Here is a 17,972-nt window from a genome sequence, read left to right as displayed (position 1 = left end):
AGCTTTTTTGACATAAGAGAAACCATTTCAGGTCTAAGTCTTTTGGGGATCTAAGCTTGGCCACAATGCTTGCCCTTGAACAGGACCCAGTAATTAACAATCTTAAGGGAAGTTGGATGGCATCGCCGGCTTAATGGACAAGAGTTTGAGTAAATTCTGGGAGACAGTGAAGGACAGGGAAGCCTGGCATGCTGCAGTTCATGGAGTCACAAAGAGTCACGACTTAGCAACTGAACAATATGAGAAGTGAAGGATTGCAGGAACAAAGTAAAAACAGTCAAAAAACAATGTGCTGTGTCACTCACTAGTGTTTCACTCTTTGCGACCCTATGGACAGTAGCCTGCCAGGCTCCTCTGTCCATGGGGATTCTCCAGCCAAGAATACTGGAGTGGGTAGCCATTTCCTCCTCCGGAGGTTCTTCCCAACCCAGGGATTGAACCCAGATCTTCCGCATTGCAGATGGATTCTTTACATTCTCAACCACCAGGGAAGCCCCAAGAAACAATAGTTCAGTGATAAAGTCCCAGTTCCTCCTCAAGTTATACATATAACAATATGGTACAGATCATAGCTGTTAGGAACTACACCCCTACTCCAGTGAAGGATGGAATGATGAGGTTTCCTTTTCGAACCCTCTGCGATTTCAATCAACTAAAACTCAGACTCTATTGATCTCTGCCCCAATTCTATACTGAATTCTCTGCTCAAGCCCCTTCATGAATATTCCATACATCCTTAACTTAAAGTTTGCCCAACTTTACCATTTAGGGAGACACTGCTTTGGGAAAGAGCTCCTTACTTACTGCAAGGAATAAATCCTTCTTCTTCCAATCTTTGACTTGGTTATGTCTTTTGGCTTAACACCCACCAAGAGAAACCCAATTTTTCAGGTAACACGACTATAGGAAAAAACAGTTCCTCCCAGAACCTTTTCCCCTCTGAACAAAATTCTTAAGCTTCTAGGGTAAGAGAGTAAATCATATTGCCCCCAAGGCACAAAGATGGGGAAAATAGAGAAAAAAATCCTTTAATCCTGGAGGCAAAGAGGGAACAGAAAAGCATGATGAGTCCTGACTCCAGAGGTGGTCTATTGCTGGGGGAAAAAAAAGAAACTCACTTGCTAAAGAGTTTGTCTCCCACACAAAAAAAGGAGCAGGAGACAGGAGGGAAAAGGGTAGGACACACATGCTAGATAAATGAAGGGGTGCAACCCTTGGGATACAGACTGGCTGGAACCAGCTAAAACTAAGGTGGCTCTGAGAACAGTCCAATCGTTGACCTTAATTCATTATACCGTCATTGCAATAGGTGGTACAGTTGGTAATGAACCTGCCTGTCAATGCAGGAGACATAAGAGACATACATGGGTTTGTTCGATCCCTGGGTTGGGAAGATCCCCTGGAGAAGGGAATGGCAACCCACTCCAATATTCTTGTCTGGAAAATTCCACGGACAGAGGAGCCTGGTGTGCTACAGGCCATGGGGTTGAAAAAGTCGGACACAACTGAACACATAACAACCACAACCAGTACTAAAAATCACCCCCACTTAAGCTGAGACACTTACAAGATAGATCATAAAAGTTCAGAAGGTGGGCAGTGGCCCAAACCCTGGGAAATCCCCACCCTTCCCAGACCTAACAAGAATACTCACCACCCTCATTAGCACATGAAATTACTGAGCCCTTAAAATCCAAGACCCCCACACCCTGAGGCAGCTCTCACTTTCTGACATGGTCTGTCACCAATAAGCAATAATAGTCTACATATGGAGGAGGGGCATGAACATAGAGAAAAAACAATTTTGGAGCATGGGTGCAAAGAAGACCTAAAGCAGAAGGCTGGAAAGGAATACTGAGAAAGATATTCCAGCAAGTCATTCTCACTCTAAACATAAGATTACAACAGAGGAATTTCAAGCCCATGATACACTAAAGGTATATTAGTCTGCCTGTACTTCTGAAATACCAAAGATTGGATGCTTAAATAACACAAATCTATTTTCTCACAGTTATAGAGCTGGAAGGCCCAGATCAAGGTGCCAGGTACCTTGGCAAGAGCCGTCTTTCAGGCCTGTGGACAGTCACCTTCTCACTGTGTCCTCTCATGGTGGGGAAACAAGAGTATACTCTCTCATGTCTATTTTTATAAGGACACTAGTCCTACCGGATCAGGCCCCACCTTATGATCTTATTTAGTTATAATAAGAAAAAGGAATAGCTAAAAGATCAAGGGGAAAGCCCTCAAAAATAGAACAAAAGAAAATCAAAGTACCAATACCTCAGGTGAAACAAACACGCCCCCTTCCTAGCTAGCCCAATTTGCATAGGGGAGGCGAGCAGGAAGGAAATAAAACTTATAAAAAGAGAGAGCCAAGACACGTTGAAACTCCAATACTTTGGCCACCCGATGCAAAGAACTAACTCATTGGAAAAGATCCTGATGCTGGCAAAGATTGAAGGCAGGAGCAGAAGGCAGAGAGGATGAGATGGTTGGATGGCATCACCACCTCGATGGACATGAGTTTGAGCAAGCTCTGGGAGCGGGTGATGGACAGGGAAGCCTGGAGTGCTGCAGTCCATAGGGTCGCAAAGAGTCAGACACAACTGAGCGACTGAACTAACTGAAGATGAGTTGAGGCCTCTCCTCATTAATCTGAAAGGCCCTGTCTCCAAATACAATCAAATTGGGAGTTAGTGTTTCAATACATTAATTCTGGAGGGCACAACTGTCAATCCACAACAGAGGGTAACTACAACAGAATTCAAACTTGGCTCTACTCCTGACTAGACTGGTTCAATCGCCAACATTAACAGCCTAGCAGAAGAGGTATATTCATTTCAGGCATAAATACTGTTTGCCTCAGTTACTTCAGTCCTACATATGATATCCAGATTTTAATTAAAAATCACAAGTCATATAAAAAACTAAGGGAAAAAACACAGCCAAGAGATAATGCAACATACAGAACAGCTTCAGAGATTACACTGATGTTATAATTATCAAACTTAAAATAACCATAATTAATCTATTAAAAACTATAACAGAAAAGGTAAGACATGCATGAAAAAGTGCGGAATTTCAGCACAGATAAATTGAGTTAAACGGAATGTAAGAAATAAAAAACATGGTAAGAGAGATTAAAAACTGCTTTCTATTGGTTTACCAATAGACATAAAACAACAGAGGAAGAAATCAGTAAATGTGGGGACAAGGAATCCACAGGGACAGAGGAGCCTGGCAGGCCACAGTCCACAGCCACAAAGAGTCAGACATGACTGAGGTGACTTAGCACACACACATGCATGCAACAGAAATTACCCAAACTGAAACACAAAAAGAGAAAAAAAATAACTGTATGTTAAAATTTCTATCTGTGGATGGAATCGTCTAGGTAATTTTTAACTTTTTTTTGGTAACTTTTAACAGAAATTTCTACAATAAACATATTTTGCTTTCATTAATAGAAAACATACTTGACACAGGAAAACATATACGCTAAATATTTACATACTCCGTATAATCTCAATTATGTAACCAAGTTATTAAAAAGACTTTTTTTTAAATAACCAAAATGACAATGTCTAAAATGTTCCAAAACTAATAAAAACAAACTATAGAGCCAGGAAGCCCAGAGAATCATAAATACTATGGGGAAAAAAAAAACCTCCTAGACATTTAAAAAGAAAATTTAAATACAAAAACAAAAATGGTTAAAAGGATGGGGGGTTAAAAAAAGATATACTACTCATAAGAAAGTTGATATATTAACATTCTTATATATCAAACTATGCTAATATCATATAGACTTCAAGAAAAGAAATATTGAGGACATGCCATAATGATAAGAAGGTCAATTCATTAAGACACAATGGTAGCAGTTTCAAACTATATTAAACAAGAACTGAAAAGATAGACTCACAATTACTATCTCAATAATTCATAAAAACAAATATTCAGAATATTAGTAATGATATATAAAACTTGAACAACAGTATCAAACAACTTGACTACACTGACACTTATAGAATACTACGTCCAACAGAATATATATATTTTTTCACGTATAAATGGAACTTTTACCAAAACTGACCATCTGCTGGACTACAGAAAATAAATCACACAGAGAATATTCTCTGACCACAATGGTAGTAATATAAGACATCTGGGAAAATACCAAATAGACAGAAAGTAAACACACTTCTAACTAATCCATGGATCAAAATTCACAAGGGAAATTAGGAGATATTTTAACTAGGTGATAATGAAACCAACATATCAAAATTATGGAATGCACCTAAAAGTACCACTTAGTGCCTAGAGAAAAATGTGTAGTTTTAAATGCTTATATTGCAAAAGAAAGAAGGTTCCAACTTAAGATGCAGGAGAAAAAAGATATTAAAGAAAGACAGGAGCAAAAAAAAAAAAATCAGTGCAATAAAAATGGACAACAAAAAAGAATCAGTGAAACTAAAAGGTTCTCTGAGATCAATAAAACTAATAAACCTCCAGCTAGACAGATCAAGGAAAACAAATAATCATTATTAGAAATAAATGAAAGATGAGATGTCACTACAAATGCTACAAACATTAAAAGCATAAAAGAATTATAAACTTCACACCAATAAATTCAACAACTTAGATAGGGGTTTCCCCGGTGGCTCAGTGGTAAAGAATTCACCTGTCAATGCAGGAGACAAAGGTTCAATCCCTGGTCCAGGAAGAGCCCACAGGCCACAGAGCACCTAAGCCCGTGTACCACAACTACTGAGCCTGCACTCTAGAGCCCAGGAATCGCAGCTACTGGGCCCACGCGCCGCAACCACTGAAGGCCACGCACCTAGAGCCCATTCTCTGCAACAAAAGAAGCCACCACAGTAAGAAGTCCACGCACCACAACAAAGAGTAACCCCAGCTCACTGCAACTAGAGAAAAGCCTATGCAGCAATGAAGACCCAGCACAGCCAAAAACAAATAAAAATTATTAAAATTTAAAAAAAAACAGATAAAGTGTACAAACACCTTTAGACGGAGAATAAAAAATTTAAGTTGTCCTATGTATACCAACACTGTGGCCACCTAATGCAAAGAACTGACTCATTTGAAAAGACCCTGATGCTGGGAAAGATTGAAGGCGGGAAGAAAAGTGGATGACAGAGGATGAGATGGTTGGATGACATCACCTACTCAATGGACATGAGTTTGAGTAAACTTCTGGAGTTGGTGATGGACAGGGAGGCCTGGTGTGCTGCAGTCCATGGGGTCGCAAAGAGTCAGACACGACTGAGTGACTGAACTTAACTCAAGGGCTTCCTGCATAGCTCGTTGGTAATCTGCCTGCAATGTGGGAGACCTGGGTTCATTTCCTAGGTTGGGAAGTTTCCCTGGAGAGGGAAAAGGCAACCCATTCCAGTACTCTTGCCTGGAGAATCCCATGGACAGAGGAGCCTGTCGGACTACAGCTCATGGGATCACAAGAGTCGGACACGACTTAGCACTAACTTTTTATGTATACCAAAAACATTGATTTCATATTTTTAAATGTACCGAGACAAGTGAAGCCAAAATGTGCTCATTAGTAAATTTTATCCAACATTTACAGAAAAAGATACCAGTTTTACCAAGAAATGTAGGGAACATTTCCCTGCTCACTTTATGAAGCCAGCATATTCATTTTTAAAAACCTCAACAAAGACTTAAAACTACAGGCAAATATCTCAAATGAATACAGTCACAGACATCTTTAATAAAAACACTAAGAAACAAAATCCAAATATGCCAACAAATTTGGAAGACTCAGCAGCGGCCACTGGACTGGAAAAGGTCAGTTTTCATTCTAATCCCAAAGAAGGGCAATGCCAAAGAATGTTCAAACTACCCCACAATTGCACTCATTTCACATGCTAGCAAGGTTATTACACTCAAAATCCTCCAAGACAAGCTCCAACAGTACATGAACCGAGAATTTCCAGATGTACAAGCTGGATTTAGAAAAGGCAGAGGAACCAGAGACCAAATTGCCAACGTCTGCTGGATCACAGAAAGAGCAAGAGAATTCCAGAAATAACATCTACTTCTGCTTCACTTACTATGCTAAAGTCTTTGACTGTGTGGATCACAACAAACTGTAGACAATTCTTAAAAAGATGGGAGTACCAGACCACCTTACCTGCCTCCTGAGAAATCTGTATGAAGGTCAAGAAGCAACAGTTAGAACCAACCATGGACAACACACTGGTTTAAAATTGGGAAAGGAGTGCATCAAGGCTGTATATTGTCACCCTGTTTATTTAACTTGTATGCAGAGTACATCATGTGAAATGTCAGGATGGATGAATCACAAGCTGGAATCAAGATTGCTGGGAGAAATATCAATAACTTCAGATACACAGATAATACCATTTTAATGGCAGAAAATGAAGAGGAATTACAAAGCTTCCTGATATAGGTGAAAGAGGAGAGTGAAAAAGCTGACTTGAAACTCAATATTCAAAAAACTAAGATCATGGCATCTGCTTTCATCACTTCATGACATATAGATGGGAAATGGAAACAGTGACAGACTTTATTTTCTTGGGCTCCAAAATCATGCAGCCATGAAATTAAAAGATGCTTTCTCCTTGGAAGAAAAACTATGACAAACCTAGACAGCATATTAGAAAGCAGAGACATTACTTTGCCAACAAAGGTCCCTATAGTCAAAGATACGGTTTTCCAGTAGTCACGTACATATGTCTGAGTCGGACCATAAAAGAGGGTTGAGTGCTGAAGAATTGATGGTTTTGAACTGTGGTGTTGGAGAAGGCTCTGAGTCCCTTGGACGGCAAGGAAATCAAATCAGTCAATCCTAAAGGAAATCAATCCTAAATATTCTTTGGAAGGACACTGATGCTGAAGGTGAACCTCCAATACTTTGGCCACCTGATGTTTCCAAAGAGCCGACACATTGGAAAAGAACCTGATGCTGGGAAAGACAGAAGGCAGGAGGAGAAGGGCATGACAGAGGACAAGATCCTTGGATGGCATCACCAACTCAATGGACATAAGTTTGAGCAAGCTCTGGGAAATGGTGAAGGACAGGGAAGCCTGGCATGCTGTAGTCCAAGGGGTTGCAAAGAGTCAGACATGACTGAGCCACTGAACAACAACAATTTATCACAACCACGTGGACCTTAATCTAGGAACGCACAGTTGATTTAAATATTCCAAGATGAGTAAACATATTGATGTTTGGGAAGACAGTTTTCTGAGAAAAAAGGAGGTATGAATATAGAACAGGGAGAAGAAAGAACTCTGTGATATTAGATTTTAATTACAGATATGAATATTAACTTTAATCTTTACCAATAAAAAATTATTTCTTAATTCATTCTGCTGAAAGGACCAAGAGTAATAACAATCAAGGAGCAATGAGTATACCTGTTGCCCAGATGTTGGTTTTTAAATACCATTTATCCCCAAAGGATGTACCTTTCCCTCTCTTCCTTGCTTTTTGTTTCTCTTCATTCTTCCGCTAAAGCCTCCTCAGATAACCACTTAACTTTCCTGCTTTTCTTTTTCTTTGGGATGGTTTTGTTCGCCACATCCTACACAATATTACAGACCTCTGTCCATAGTTCTTCAGGTACACTGTTATCTAGATCTAGTCCCTTGAATCTATTCATTAGCTCTACTGTGAATTCATATGGGATTTGATTTAAATTATACTGGCTGGCCTAGTGTTGTTCTTGGTTTTCTTTAGTTTAAGCCTGGCTTTTGCTATGAGAAGCTTATCATCTTAGCCACAGTCAGCTCCAGGTTTTGTTTTTGCTGACTGTATATACAGCTTCTCCATCTTCGGCTACAAAGAATGTAATCAATTTGATTTTGGTATCAACCATTTGGTGACATCCATGTGTAAAGTATTCTCTTGTGTTGGTGAAAAAGAGTAGAGAGCTGGCTTAAGACTAAATATTAAAAAAAGTAAGATCATGGCAATGGTCCCATTACTGCATGGGAAACAGAAGGGGAAAAGGTGGAAGTAGTGACAAATTTCCTCTTTTTGACTCCAAAATCACTGTGGACAGTGACTACAGGCCATGAAATCAGAGGACAATTGCTTTCTGTCAGGAAAGCGATGACAAACCAAGACAGTGTGTTGAAAAACAGAGACACTACTCTGCCGTGATGCTGAAGCTCCAGTATTTTGGTCACCTGATGCGAACAGACGACTCATTGAAAAAGTCCCTGATGCTGGAAAAGACTGAAGGCAAAAGGAGAAGATGGCATCAGAGGATGAGATGGCTGGACAGCATTACTGATGCAATAAGCATGAATCCAACTGGGCAAACTCCAGAAGATGGTGAGGGACAGGGAGGCCTGGCATGCTGCAGTCCATGGGGTTGCAAAGAGTCAGGACATGACTGGGCAACTGAACAACAACCCTCAAATGAAATAGGTTCTTGAGAAAATAGTGTCTTATTCTAAGGCTGGGACCCGAAAGGTATAAGATGAACATGGGACATCTTTTCATGACACAAAGTGAGAAAATGCTTTAAAATATGGGAACATTAAAAAGACACAGGAGCCAGCTTGAAGAAGCTCCCACTGCCAAACTCTGGGACAATTGAGCATCAAAATTAAGCAGCAACAATAAAGGCTAAGATCCATCCGTTGAAGTTTGAAAAACCCAGCAGTCCATCCTACTAATTAAAGAGAGAAGAAAAATCTATATTCCTTAAAGAAGAATGCCAACTAACAAATGTAACAGGAATAAGAGATTAGAACATCATTTTCCAGCTAAGACGGTAATTAGTTGAGTTGGTCAAATATTAATGAGTGCTTGTAACATTTGGCAAAAATGCCAATGATATGCAGGATGTTTAACAGTCTCAAAATATTCCTCTCAAATTATTTACCTACATTAGGAAAAATTAAACTTAACAGTGGAAAGATCTGGCAGACATCATTTAATCAGTCGATCAAAGTTATATCACCAGTAATGCAATTGACATCCTGTGCTGTATGATATGATGCTTCAAGAAACAACATAATTCATTTGGTATTCTTATAAAAAATGCAATCATCTGATTCTAATCATAAAGAAATAATTAGAGACTCTTGAAGAATATTCTAAAAGTCATGTGCCTATAGTCTTCAAATATTTCACAGTTAAAAAAGATAAAGATAAAATTTTAAGAACTGCTCTGTATGACAGGCAACTAGAGGGTGATAACAACTAAATGCAATGTATATAACCTTAGATGGGGGGAAACTGCTATAAAAAAATATTATAGGAATTGTGGCAAAATCCAAATGATAAATATTCTGGATTTGATAATTTTACCAAGGTTAGGTAAGAAAATGTTCTTATTTTTAGGAGATAGACAAGAAGTCACGATGCCTGCAACTTGCTTTTAAATGGTTCCACAAAATCATTATCATACACGATAAAGCAATTGTGGCAGAATATTAATAAGCAAATCCAGATGAATGGTAATATGTTAGTTTGTTGTTCTATATTTCCAACTTTTAAGTTTGAAATTTCCCAGCACAAAATTTTTTTAATTCCTTAAAAAAGAAGTATCATATATAGTAGCATCAATTATTTAAATAAAATCTAGTGTAAGACTTTTACACTGAATGCAAATGACCAGAAATAGTCAAGACAATCAGAAGTGAGATGTTTACTCTACCATACATCAAGATTTATTATACAGCAGCTTAACTTAAGACAGTGAGGTATCACTGCTAGGATAAACCAGTTAAACAAGTCCAATATGAAACTGAAAGAACTGAGGTATATATGTACAATGGAGTACTAATAAGCTGTAAAAAGGCAATAGGGAAGCACTCTATGAACTGCTAATACTGATTTCTAGGAAATACTGCTAAGTTTAAAAAACAAAGTACAAAAGAGTATATACAGCATACTACTTTTTGTCAGAAGAAAGGAAAAGAAGAAAATAAGAGATCTGCTTAATTCTGCAACAAGAAATTGAGAAAAGATAAATCAGAAACAATGAAACTGGTTATCTACAAGGGATGCTGAGAAATGGGATGGAGTGATACAGAAGAGAGTGACACTTTTGATATACTTTTGTAAAGTTTTGCTTTTGGAAGCATATTAATTTTATAAGCATTCAAAACCAGATCACTGAAGGAAGAGAAATGAATTTAAACAGAAACAAACATATTTCAAGTGAATAATATTACCAATGAGAAGAGGGAAGTAAAAATAACCACACACACAAAAAATCCTAATCCAAATAGCTTTTGAAAAGTTTCCAACCACATATCCTCAATGAAAGGGAATCTAATCTTGAATTCTTTATTCTAGGTTTGTTTTCTACAGTAGTATGGGTATAGAAATTCTGAAGATCATAGGATTAAAAAAAAAATTAATATTGCTGGCAGCCAGGTTCTCACTGAGGTAAATGGAAAATACAAATTTAGAATAAGGAAAAGGAAAAGAACTCCATGAAGTTGGAATGAAACTAGAAGTATCAGTATGCAATTATGATTTCTAAAATATTTATACACACTTTTTAGTAATGTCCATTGAAAAGACCTGGAAGCAATGACATTCCAGTGGTAACAAGCAAACCTGCACCCAGATCTTGGTTTCTAAAAACCATTTCCCACTAAAAATGAACCAGGGCTCCTTGGAGAAATGGCAGGTTCCAGAGCTGTGGGGACTTTCCTGGCAGTCCATTGGTTAAGACTCCATGCTTCCAATGCAGGCCTTCAATCCCTGGTTTGGCAAACTAAGACCCCACAGGTCATGTGGTGTGTCACCCCACCCCCCTGCAAAAAAAATTATTGGAAAAAAAAAATAGCTTGACAGAAAGGAAGGAAGTGCTCCAAACTGGTCAAATCTGGGACAATTTGAAGAGCAAAATAAACAAGTTCTATAATAGATTATGACACTATAAAATAAAAATGCATGACTCCAAATTGATCATAAAAAAGAACACACATACACAGGAATAACAGAGAGCTATTTTTATTTTCTTGCAAAGTCAACTATGCTTCAATAAATAAAATATCAACTATATTCCCTATGTTGTATATTACATCATTGTAACCAAATTTATATCTCACAGTTTGTATCTCTTAATCCCCTTCACCTATTTCACTCCTCCCCAGTGCCCATCCCCTCTAATAATCATTAGTTTGCTCTCTATATCTCTGAGTGGAGGGGCTGCCCCCACCCCCTGCACTCTCCTGGAGCTATTTCTTAGAATCAGTGCTCAGTCACTCTGTAGTGTCTGACTCTTTGCAACCTCAATGACTATAGAATGCTGACTGTTAAAATAGTGGTAGAATGAAAAAAGAAAAATCACAATTTTTCAACTATCAGAGTAAAGGCTGCTTCAGGCAGAATCATCATTAGATGTCTAATCTAGGGGTAAAGTATGAGGATCCCAATATTTGCATGAACTTACAAATATCTCTCCACAGACAGCTTAGTCATACAGGGAGAAAATATTAACTGGAGAAGCCAAACCACACCTGGACCAAATGATCAAGTTAACATCACTAATAAAGGGCAGATAGACAGTGTGGACCTCTAGATGTGATACCCTAAAAAGGATATCTCATATATCACTAGTATAACATTCCAGCCAGAAAAGCATCACCTGAATCTCATCCTAAGAATCCATCATAAATCCAAATTAAATAATACTTTATTAAGTAACTAGCCTGTACTCTTCAAAATCTTATCATTTTTAAAAAGGCTGAGAAACTTACAAATTATAAAATTCCAAGAGACAACAGAACTAAATGCAACCAATGATTATAGACTAGACCCTATCCTGAAAAAACCAAATATAAGACATTACTGGAATAGTGGACAAAATTAGAATATGGACTACAGATGGAAGTACTGTATTGCTACCAAAACACAAGTTAGTGTGTCCAACACACAGTGAGGTCAAACGATACCAAAACAAGCTTGGACCAGAAAAAGGTTTACTGCAGGGCCATGCAAGGAGATCCGTGGTTCATGCCTCAAAAACCCCAAACTTCCCAAGAGCTATCAGCAAAGCACTGTTAAAGGAAAGGTGAGCGAGGGGTGTGGTTAGTTGTTGTGTGGTCAGATCCTTTGTTCTTGAGGTCAGGTCAAGGTCAGGTAACGATGTTCCCGTAAATCTCCACCAGATTATGTGTTAATGTGTTATTTTCTGCTCTGACAAGAACGAACCAGATCCCAAGGCACAAATCTCACCCTTTGAGATCCAGGTCCTGGTTAGAGGAGGCAGGCCTCAGCTGGTGGCTCCGCGGGGCCAGGTCCCCAGACCCTGCCCAACTGTCATCAGTGAGGGAGCCTAGTGCCCTGGACCCACCTGGCCCTCAGGCCGTCCAAATGGCAGGGGCCGGCGCCCACGGATGGCGCCCCATGCAGATCACTACTGCCATTAGTAGGCACAGGCAGGGGGAGAGGGGAAGTTCACTGAGGTGCCCTGGCCAGGGCTCTGGAGTTCTGCAGAATACAGCCCCCGGTCTGTCCCCTGGGCCCCCCAGATCATCCAGCGGCCCAAGGTTGGGTAAGCTGGAGGGCCCCCCAGGGGAAGGCTGGGGTCTGCCTCTTACCTCACTCTCCACCTGACGACCACCACTCCCCCAACTGTTGGCTGAATCCCCCACTAACGGTAGTTCACCGACAGCAGGTTGCTCGTGGGCGGGGACCACTACAGCACCGACCAATGGCAGAGCAGGACCACTACCGGCTGCTCACTGACAGTTGGTTGCTTGTGGGAGGGGCCCACTGTGGTGTCAACCAATGGCAGAAGAGGACCGCTACCTGTTTGGGGGTGGGGGCGTCTGCTGTGAGGCGGTAATGGAGCTCAGCGACAGTCAGCTGCTAAGGGCTGTGCTCCACGGCTCTGTCACCCTATCAAACTCTTAAATTTTCCGTATTTGATAAACGTGCTGTGGTCACAGAAATACACACTAAAGTACATTCTTAAGATTTACACATTGAGGTATTACTGTGTAAAGAAAGGCGCATGATGTATGCACCCGACTCTCAAATAGTTAAGAAAAACGTTGTTGCTCAGTCGCTAAGTCATTTCTGATTCTTTTGTGACCCCATGGACTGTAGCCCACCAGGCTCCTCTGTCTGTGGAATTTCAGAGACAATAAATCTGCCGAGTGTTGTCATTTCCTTCTCCTAGGGATCTTCCCAACCCAGGGATCAAATCCACATCTCCTGTACTAGAAGGTGGATTCTTTACCACAGAAGCCACCAGGGAAGCCCAAGATAACAATAAGTATGTATATACAGAGAGATAAATTCAGAAAAATGTTAAATTCTCTATATTGTTCTTGTAACTTTTCTGTAAGTTTGAAATTATTTTAACTCAATTAGCTTCAGAGTATCTTTAAAAAAATAGACCAGCAGTAAGCCAAAATAGTTGTGGGTTTTCCCCCCAGAACAATATCAGTTTAAATCCTTCTTTTTCCTATAGACTATCTCATTTCTATATCCCAAATTGGATTAAGATACAAATACCTGATTTCAACTTGTTTATAAAACCTCAAGGACGTTTGAAGGAAATTAATGGTACATGTCAAATATCAAAACAAAAAAGGGTTTTACATTTTGGTATGCTTTGGGATTTCAAATTGATGGCAATTACATTTTTGTGAAACATACCTATAGAAAAAGTTATAAAACAAGACCCAGGAGTTCCCTGGTGGTAAGGATTCCAGGCCTTCACTGCTGAAGCCCAGGTTCAATCCCTGGTTAAGGGAAATGAGATCCTACAAGGCCCGCAGGATGGCCAAAAAAAAAAAGGCTGTATAATGTGCAAGGTATACTATAATGTACAAGAATGTGTAATACATTATTTTTAACAGTGAAAATCTAAAATTTCATCACACTATAAATTTCATATCCACACTATAGAATACAAAAGTTTTATAGATGAAGTATATTATAAGCATGAAAATGACATACTATATAACACAATACAAAATGAAAGCAAGAAGTTGCAGATATACTGTATGAAAATTAGAAGTGTGTTAATGTGTTTACATATGTGACCAGAAACAAAGGCCTGAAAGGATACACAAGAAAGTTACCAGTGTTTGTGATTGCCCTGGGAGAGGGAAAACAGGAGGAAAGGCACTGATATAATGTTTAAACTTTTTTTCCTGAAAGATCATGTACAATTTACAACTTGAAAATGCAAATATTTTGTATTCTTAAAAATAAGACATAAAAATACTTGGATGAAATGATTTCACTGAAGAACAAAAAATATAGCTCTTGATATCAGAACTATAACATACGCTTCTTAAGCAGTTATAATGATATAACAAGATCTATTTTTCTGTTCAAGTACTTGGTGCTATTAGTTCTATGTTTTTAAATTTTAATTTAATAAAGCCAACAAATCCCTTTTGGAAACAGGTAAGACATTAATCCTAAACTGAAAAACCCTGTTTACTAAAGGGTAGTAATAATTTTTTTTTAAAAACTCCATAATGTCTTTAGCAAAGTTTATTCTGAGAATTTCAGTTGATAGCCAAAGTATGAACCACAAGATGTACTTTACAACTCTAAGTGATTTATGATAGTACAGAGACATAATAAATTTGAACTTTGAATTACTGACCATCTTGTTGTCCATGCTATGAATAAAGTAGATTATCATCATTCAGGTGTCCTTTCACTAATAACATTTTAAGTTAAATGTAATAATAAGTAAGGACTCCAGATTCCAGAATCTTTACTATTCCTTTTATTAGTTCATTTGAATGACAAACTCTTTCAGTCACTGTTTGCAATGTAGCTTTAAGGTACATTTGCTATTAGTCCGAGATAACTCTGAACAGGTTCACTATTACATACTTTAATAAGCAGCAGTTACACTAACGTGTTTGTGGTTTAATTTCGGATATTTTGTTCATTCTCCTTTGTATGTAAGTCCATCTTAGGGGCCCTTAGGGAAGCAATTATTTTTTTCATGCTTCTAGAATATTATTAGGAATAGCATCCTTACAATTCATTAATATAAATCAATAGGTATGCAGTATAAATCTATTAAAAACTATTCCATAACTAACTTCCATTAACAGAGGGGACAAACAGGAGAATGTCTCTCTTCTAAGCACCTTGATAATGTTTCCTTATATTTAAGCTAAGCACTTGAGAACAATTATTTGTTTTCTAACCTGGGTGTATCAAGAGAACTGATAATTTTCACTCTTTCAACATTTCCGGAGTTTAACTGAGCCACAGGCCGCAGGAGGCAGCTGGGATAAACAGATTCAGTCTCTAAGGAAGTAACAATTTAACAATTTAAAGGGAAAAAAAGGAATACAATTGACTCATCATTAACCCGTAACTTTGAAAAAGAGAAAAGCAGAGAAAAGAACTGGGAAATGTTGTTCTTTGACAATTAACACACATACATTGTCCCATCCACTTTCAAAAATCCTTGAGTGGTTTTCTGCAAGCACAATGTGTGTGTGTTCACTCAGTCCTGTTCAACTCTCTGAGACCCCATGGCCTGTAGCCACTCTGCCAGGCTCCTCTGTCCATGGAATTTCCCAGGCAATAGTGGAGTGAGTTGTCATTTCCTCCTCAAGGGGATCTTCCCCACCCAGGGATGGAACCCATTTCCACAGTCTCCAGAAGCGGCAGGCAGATTCTTTACCACTGGGCCACCTGAGAACATGGTGGGAAAAAAGTGCTACCAGGCAGGGCCCTTGGTTTCTAGATTCTCCACACAGTAGCTGTATGACCTTAGGTTTGTCACTTAACCAGCCTTGGCCTGTTATCTCACCTTAAAATGTCAGTACTGTCTTACTAGCCTAAACCAGAATCATCTTACCAGCACAAACCAAATCGTCCTCAGTGGTTTCCAGGTCAAAGATCCGCATTACTCACATACTCATCTTATTCTCCCAGTAATCATGGCCTAGGAACCAGTGTGAGTAAGCTAGGTGAATTCCAGTTCCTAAACTGAACTTTCACATCACCAAGAGAATAATAAGGCCCTGGACTGTGCTTTGAACGCTGTGACTCAAAAAATGTATTACACAAGCTAAAGATACAGTCTTAAAAAGATGATCAAGAATGACTGTCTTAACTGTGTACCATCCTAGTACAACAGCAGGGTGTATTTTCGACCGTGAAACCGAGTTTCAGCAGTACTGAAACCACGCCTCCCATAGAAATCCAGGAGCTATCAGAATAACCTCTCCAAAGGGCGGGGGAGAGAGATAAACCAGGACAAGCTTTCCAAAAACAAAACAGAACCCAAACAAACAAACATTAAAAAAACAAAACTGTTTTTTTCTTCCCCTCCAGCTATGCAGCTGCACCGAAAAGAGAAGCCCTTAGATTAGCATCATCTGCGTTTCATTCCTTTTCTTTTGCAATACTAGCTACCCGCCTATAATAAACAGACCTTGTGCTCAAGGGAAAATTTACTTCCCCATCCAGTAAAAACGAAGTTCCTTATTTTCACTAACAACGAACGCCTTCTCCAATCAGTATCCACCCTCCCTGGGGAGACCAGACACTCCTTTCTCGCCACCTCCCACTGCGGGCCTGACACCCCACATCCCAGAAATCGCCCCACTTTTCGAGCCCCTGCTGCACCGGTCGCGAGGCTCTGGGGGGAAGCGAAAGAGACCCAGGGTGCGACGTGCACCCCAGCACAGGCGTCCTGCCCAGTCAGTGAGCCCCCCCGGTGCCTCCGCCGGCCGGGGTCTCGCGAAGGCGGAAGGGGAGCGGCGCGCCCCGCGCCACCCCCACTTACCCACTTTGTCCTTCCCGTACATGTGGCCGGCCACCTGATGCGAGAGGGGCACGCAGCCGTTGAGGAAGCGGAGCCTGCCGCCCGCCGGCTTTGGGGTGCCCTCGGGGGCGGTCTCGCTCGCCAGTGGGGTCCGCATTTCTGGGGGGCCGGGCGCCTCAAGCCGGAGAGGGGATGGCGGCTCCGTTGCCATAACGGAGAGCTGAGGCGGCAGCGGCGGCGAGAGCAGGGAAAAAAATAGGGTGGAGGGAGAGGGCGCCGGAGAACCCGAGGGTCGCTCAGGCTCGGCCGCGAGGAGGCCCGGGGGTTCCTGCGGCTGGTGCCCGCTGTGGCCCGGGGAGGGGGCCCATGACGCCGCGGAGGCGCGGGCGCTCCCCTGCCCAACTCTCCGCGCGGGGCGGCTCTCGGCTCCCGCTTCTCTGCCGCCGCGGCTGCCGATCCCGGTGCAGCCCTGGAGACAGATCCAAGCCCAAGAGCAGCGGCGGCGGCGGCGCCCCGCGCTCCCCGGGGCCTTGACGGCGACGACAGCCCCACCTCCCGCGCCCCCGCCCCCTCCCGCCGTCCTCCAGTCCCCTTAGCTGCCGCGCGCGCGTCAGCGCCGCCTGCACGGCCGCCTCCGCCGCGAGCTTCCTACTGCGCGACCCGCGGCAGCCGCCGCTACTGAGCATGCCCAGAGGCCGCCCGACGGGACCCCCGCGGCGGGGCGCGCGCTCGGCGCTGCCCCGGCGAGCGGAAGGACCTGGAAGGGGCGAGCACGAGCGGAGCTATTCTCACCCCCACCCGATGGGCCTCTTGGTGCAGCACGGGCTAGTCCTTCATTCATTCAGTACGCGTTTTAGCGCGTCCCCGGCTTAAAGACGTCTGGTTCTCGCAGTCTTAAGGGTCAGTCAGTCACTGGTTAAGAGTTGGGAGACAGAAGCGATGCCCTGGGTGTTTTGGGAGACCACCTTTTACCGCAATCACCTTCCTCCAATTCCCGCTCCGGAAAGATACAATAGGAGTAAAACCAGGCAGCCTTCGAAACACCCTTTAAGTAATCCTAACTTCCTCACCAAATTGGTGCCTCTAAACAACTTATAACAAGCTATAAACAACTTATTCAAAAAATTTTGAAACCGACACTAATTTCAGACTGTAGAAGATAGGAAATCTTAAATTTTTTTAAGTGAGAACGTTTTTTAACAGAAATGAGCCGCATTTTTTTTCCTCTCTCCC

General features: G+C 41.1%; 1 protein-coding gene across 3 annotated transcripts in view; it reads right to left on the bottom strand.

The window, feature by feature from the left end:
- IPMK (inositol polyphosphate multikinase) overlaps window positions 1-17,251 on the bottom strand; it is a 54,876-nt gene extending 37,625 nt beyond the window's left edge. For 2 of the 3 annotated variants that reach the window (XM_070470558.1, XM_020903748.2), the window contains exon 1: window positions 16,761-17,247. In XM_070470558.1, the coding sequence (XP_070326659.1) occupies window positions 16,761-16,950 (190 nt within the window). In that variant the 5' untranslated portion in view covers window positions 16,951-17,247. Of the gene's footprint in view, window positions 1-16,760 lie in introns of all 3 variants that reach the window. The other variant, XM_070470559.1, reaches the window with a different exon arrangement.
- Between the last annotated feature and the right edge of the window lie 721 nt (window positions 17,252-17,972).

This window comes from Odocoileus virginianus, chromosome 7 (assembly GCF_023699985.2).
Source record: "Odocoileus virginianus isolate 20LAN1187 ecotype Illinois chromosome 7, Ovbor_1.2, whole genome shotgun sequence".
NCBI classification, from domain to species: Eukaryota; Metazoa; Chordata; class Mammalia; order Artiodactyla; family Cervidae; genus Odocoileus; species Odocoileus virginianus.
The sequence above is the reverse complement of the archived record's forward strand: the minus strand, read 5'-3'. Positions and strand labels throughout refer to the sequence as shown.